Source organism: Microtus ochrogaster, unplaced genomic scaffold (assembly GCF_000317375.1).
Source record: "Microtus ochrogaster isolate Prairie Vole_2 unplaced genomic scaffold, MicOch1.0 UNK72, whole genome shotgun sequence".
NCBI lineage: Eukaryota > Metazoa > Chordata > Mammalia > Rodentia > Cricetidae > Microtus > Microtus ochrogaster.
In genome coordinates this window covers 655,109-659,677 of record NW_004949170.1, presented here as the reverse complement: position 1 = coordinate 659,677, position 4,569 = coordinate 655,109, and the positions used below count along the sequence as shown (strand labels likewise).

General features: G+C 46.3%; 1 protein-coding gene across 1 annotated transcript in view; it reads left to right on the top strand.

Annotated features, from left to right (window-relative positions):
• Window positions 1-3,679, top strand: part of Bace2 (beta-secretase 2) — an 82,081-nt gene extending 78,402 nt beyond the window's left edge. Inside the window, exon 9 of the mRNA XM_005370127.3 lies at window positions 3,221-3,679. Within this exon, the coding sequence (XP_005370184.1) occupies window positions 3,221-3,474 (254 nt within the window). The 3' untranslated portion in view covers window positions 3,475-3,679. The remainder of the gene's footprint in view (window positions 1-3,220) is intronic.
• Window positions 3,680-4,569: the final 890 nt, after the last annotated feature.

Below are 4,569 nucleotides of genomic sequence, written 5' to 3'. Positions count from 1 at the left end.
GTCTAGATGACATCACACCTTACACAGTGTCAGATTCCTCCATGACATGGCATGGTGTCCCTGTAGAACCCATGCACCACCCTGCACTCAGTCATTTATGGATGATGTCATACTTCTCACGGTGTCAGCACCGTGGTAAATAGTTGGTGTTCCTGAACACTGTGTTGTTCACGAAGAAATGACAAGAGAAAAAGTCTGCACGTTTTCAGTCTGTATGCTATTATTCTTCTGAAACGGTCTGTGGTTGGTTGAATATGGATACAAGACCCCTGGATATGAAGAGCTGGATGAACTCCCTGCTGAAGGCTTCTGGAGGCACTCTGTCTCTGGGCAAGGCTGTCTCCTCATCATGACCCTGCACTGCAAACCCTACAGCCATTGTTCCCTGGACTTCTGCCTACTGCTTCTGATGGAAGCGGTGCTCTGGGGCAATCTTCCTTTGTCTTTCATCTTTCCTCATCCATATCCTTTTGTCCAGTGTTGCATTTGTTTCAAGTGGGAGGTCAGGCTCGTCCCTGTGACCCCATCTTGGCTGGAAGCCAAGTGGTTTCAAGGGGTTTGGATTTGCTTCCTGCCTTGCCTGCATAGCCATCTGTGCACTGAGCGGGTTCCCTTTCTTCTGTGTACTAGCTGACACATCTCATTTACAAAGTAAATTTGAAGAAAGGGAAATGATCTGCTTTGCAAAGGCATTCACAACCTAAGAAAGATTTTACTATCAGAAAGGTTTTACTCTCTGAAAGATTTGTATAAATCTGTGAAGCAGAGGAGTGAAAATAAAAATGGCCAGTAAAGTTTTTTTTTCCTTTCTTTTCCCTTCTCTTTCCCTTCCCCAATCCTGAGGATTGAACCCAGGGCTTCCTGGAGGCTCAGCAAGCCTACTACCACTGACCTAGTATCTCCAGTCCCTAATAGTTATCCCTCTCAGAAGTAGTGTAGTTGAAAATCAAAATTAAACATCAATTGACATGTCTGGAATACAGCTTCTTGTGTAGTCATCAAAATAGCTGGACTTGAGTTTTAGTGATAATGCTTTTTATCATAGAAAAAGTTTACACTCAACAATAATAGTATTGATTGTTCTGACTGGTGAATCTACTACTGTCTTATTTCCCTCTGTTTGTAAGATTTCTATTGTAAAATGCATGACTTTCCTGCTATGGAGTGGGGCCATTTGCCTTTGGACGCTATAGAGCAGAGCTTGGCACTCCTCCATAAAGGACTGGACAGGAAATGCTTCATCTTTTGCATAACAGATCAGGGGCTGAGTCACCAGTCCAGCACTGTAGGCCAACCAAGAGTGACCCAGGACAGTGGTGTGGCTGAGTGCCAGAAGATACTTTCACAAGGAAGTGGCGGGTTGACTTTGCCCCTGGGTTTTGTGTTGACACTCCCTTCCATCCCTCCCCATGTGGGCTTCTGAGGGTGTGGGTCAACTGAGCCTCCATCCCACCATGCTTGGGAGTTGTCAGGGAGCTGTGTTCACTGACTTTTCCTCTTCTAAGGTGCTTAATGAAAAGCTGTTATTATGTAGTCCACACAGGCCAGAAAGGGTATGGCCTTTGCAAAGGAGCCAAGTCACTTCTTCCTCCTTAAAAGGTGTTCTTTTAAAGACCATTATCTTAGTGTCATTTTGACTCTGTTTTCTTCTCTTCCTCAAGTGAAAAAGTTCATATTTGGCAAAACTGGAAGTCTTGGTACTTGGGTCAAAAATTGAGAGAGTGGTCAGGAGGATTTTCTAGCCCACTTTCCTCAGCCCCAAGTAAAAACTTAGGAAGTAAAAAGTTAGGATGCTATAGTCCCAGAAGGAGAGCCCAGTTACCTTGCCTCACCCTTACGCCTGCTTCCAGAATTCCTTCCAGCTTCTCCCAGGGTGTTGTTGCTCTATTTGGCAGAGTGAACCTGGGAGAGTGGAGCCTAAAAATGAAGAAGCCTAAAAATGAGAAGAAGTCTCATGCAATAACTAACTTTATTCAGGGCATCAGTTTATATGCTGAGGGTATTCTGAGGATTAAGCAAGGTCACATGAGCAGAGTTCACTTGAGTTCAAATTGTGTAGTCACAAGTGTAGATGGAAATTTCTGTCCTGCCTGGTTCCACAGCCGTTCAGTCCTAAAGAAACACATAGAGGCTTATATTAATTGTAAACTGTTTGTCCTGCTAGGTTGGGCTTATTATTAACTAGCTCTTACAACTTAAATTACTCTGTAATTCTTATCTGTGTTTAGCCACTTGGCTTGGTACCTTTTATCATTGCAGCATTTTCATCTTGCTTCCCCTGCCTCTGGGTGGCAACTACAGACTGAGCCTTTCCTCTTCCCAGAATTCTCCTAGTCTGGTCACCCTGCCTCTACTTCCTGCCTGGCTACTGGCCAATCAGCATTTTATTAAACCAATATGAGTGACAAATTTTTACAGGATACAAGAGCATTGTCCCACATCACACAAGGGCAGGTGCTGTTCTGACACTGAGATCTTGAGCAGAAGCCACCATGATGGTCTGTACCTCTATGTCACCATTTATACCACAAGTCACATGTTTGCTAGCTGGCCACTTTTACTTCATGGTCCTTCAGATCTGATATAGGAAGGAGGAAGTGGGTCCTCCTAAGCCAGTGTGGCTAGGAAAGTCTTGGAGCCACTAAGAATGAGTTGGGCTGGGTGTGGTAATTCACCAGTAACACCAGCACTCTGGAAGCTGACGTAGGAGAACTACCATAACTTCAAGGGTAGCCTGAACCACATAGCAAGTTTCAGCCCAACCTGGGCTATAGAGTGACACCCTTGTTGGAAGAAAACCAAATAAACAAAATATCAAAAAGACTAGGATGGTCTCACTAAGTGTTACATGGGGTCAAATTATCATTGCCAAGAGACCCCTCCCCCAACCATCCCAGGAGGCTCTTTCCGCTCCTCCTTCCCCTTCACTCCTGACAAACACCACAGCCCCGGGTGGTACCTCAAGGGGCTGGCCAATGTGCTGTCACCCACAGAGTGTTAGCGTTCCTAGGGAGCCCCAGCTGTGCTTACTTCTGCACAGTTCTCCATCTTACTAAGGAACCTGAACCCCAGAGGGTACACTGCCTCTGAGACGTCCTGAAGTGCATACTCAATATCCAAGCCACTGGGACCTGAGTGTCACCAGCCATGAACTCAGTGCCCACTGCCAGTGGGGGCTTCTTGACTCACAACTGTGACCTTTCCTCTTCTGTCTCCTCAGAGATCGCAGGGACCACAGTGTCTGAAATTTCCGGGCCCTTTTCCACGGAAGACATAGCCAGCAACTGTGTCCCAGCACAGGCTCTGAATGAGCCCATCTTGTGGATTGTGTCCTACGCCCTGATGAGTGTGTGCGGAGCCATCCTCCTGGTTCTGATTCTCCTCCTGCTGCTCCCGGTGCGATGCCGACATGCTCCCCGTGACCCCGAGGTCGTAAATGATGAGTCCTCACTGGTCAGACATCGCTGGAAATGAAGAACCCCACCTGAACTCCAGCAGCCTTGAACTCACTCTTCCAAGAGGGATGTCTCCAGTCGACTTTTCTGTCCGTTTGTCTGGAATCTCGGCTGTGCATCTCAATGCCTTCCAGACTCACTGTATCTTGATTACTCTTGGTTTCCAAGCTTCCAAATCTTTTCTACTTCGGAGGGGAATGATAATAAAAACAGTTCATTGTGAACCAAAACGGTGCATTGGGCTTCCGGCTTTATGGGACTGGTTATGCCAAACTGTCCAGTGTACCTCAAAAAACAAAAAACAACCCAAACAAGTTGAAATAGAACATTCATGGTTAGTCATCATCCCGTCTTCAACCTCAGGAAAAATGAGTACATTTAGTTACTAGTTTTAATTTTGGTCATGTTAGAGGGTATTTGCCAGACCACTGCCTGGTCTAGAACAAATGAAAAGGCTTTCAATATTCTAGCCCTGTGCCTGAAAAATCACTCAACCTTCCGAGCCTGACTGCCTACAGGCCCTTAGGTGGGTATTGGGCTCCACACAGAATGAGAATTGACACACAGGTCACACCCCACACAAGTCCTTGCTAGGGGAAGGTCTTCTGACCATCTAGAGTAGGATGGAGTTCTGATGAAGTGCCTGTGGTATCTTTCGCGTGAAGGTAAAGATGTCTTTTATGTGACTTGGGTGGGATACAGGCAACCTCATTCCCATCATTGCCCTGGCCCATACGGTGAGACAGAACAGGTGCAGGGTTGCATACCACTCTTGACATTGTCTCCAAGCTGATCACGGTCACATACACTAACTCAGATTTGAAGTTAATTAATCATGTTTTAATGAGGAAAACAAACTCCCCCCCCCCTTCTCTCTACCACCGTAATTGTTTCTTTTCTCTGAATCTTCTCTGGAACTAAGTTGGTAATTACTGATCTGGGAAATAGAGACATGGCCAGATGCCCGTGCTTCTGACCAGCTGTCGGGGAAGGAAGACTCGTGACTTGGAGCCTTTCCACTTTTCTGAGTCCTTTGAAGCCATGCGCTTCCCTTCGTAAAACGCCTGGGGCCCTAGTGTGCCATCCAAAGCAGCTTGAAGGCACCTGACTGGCT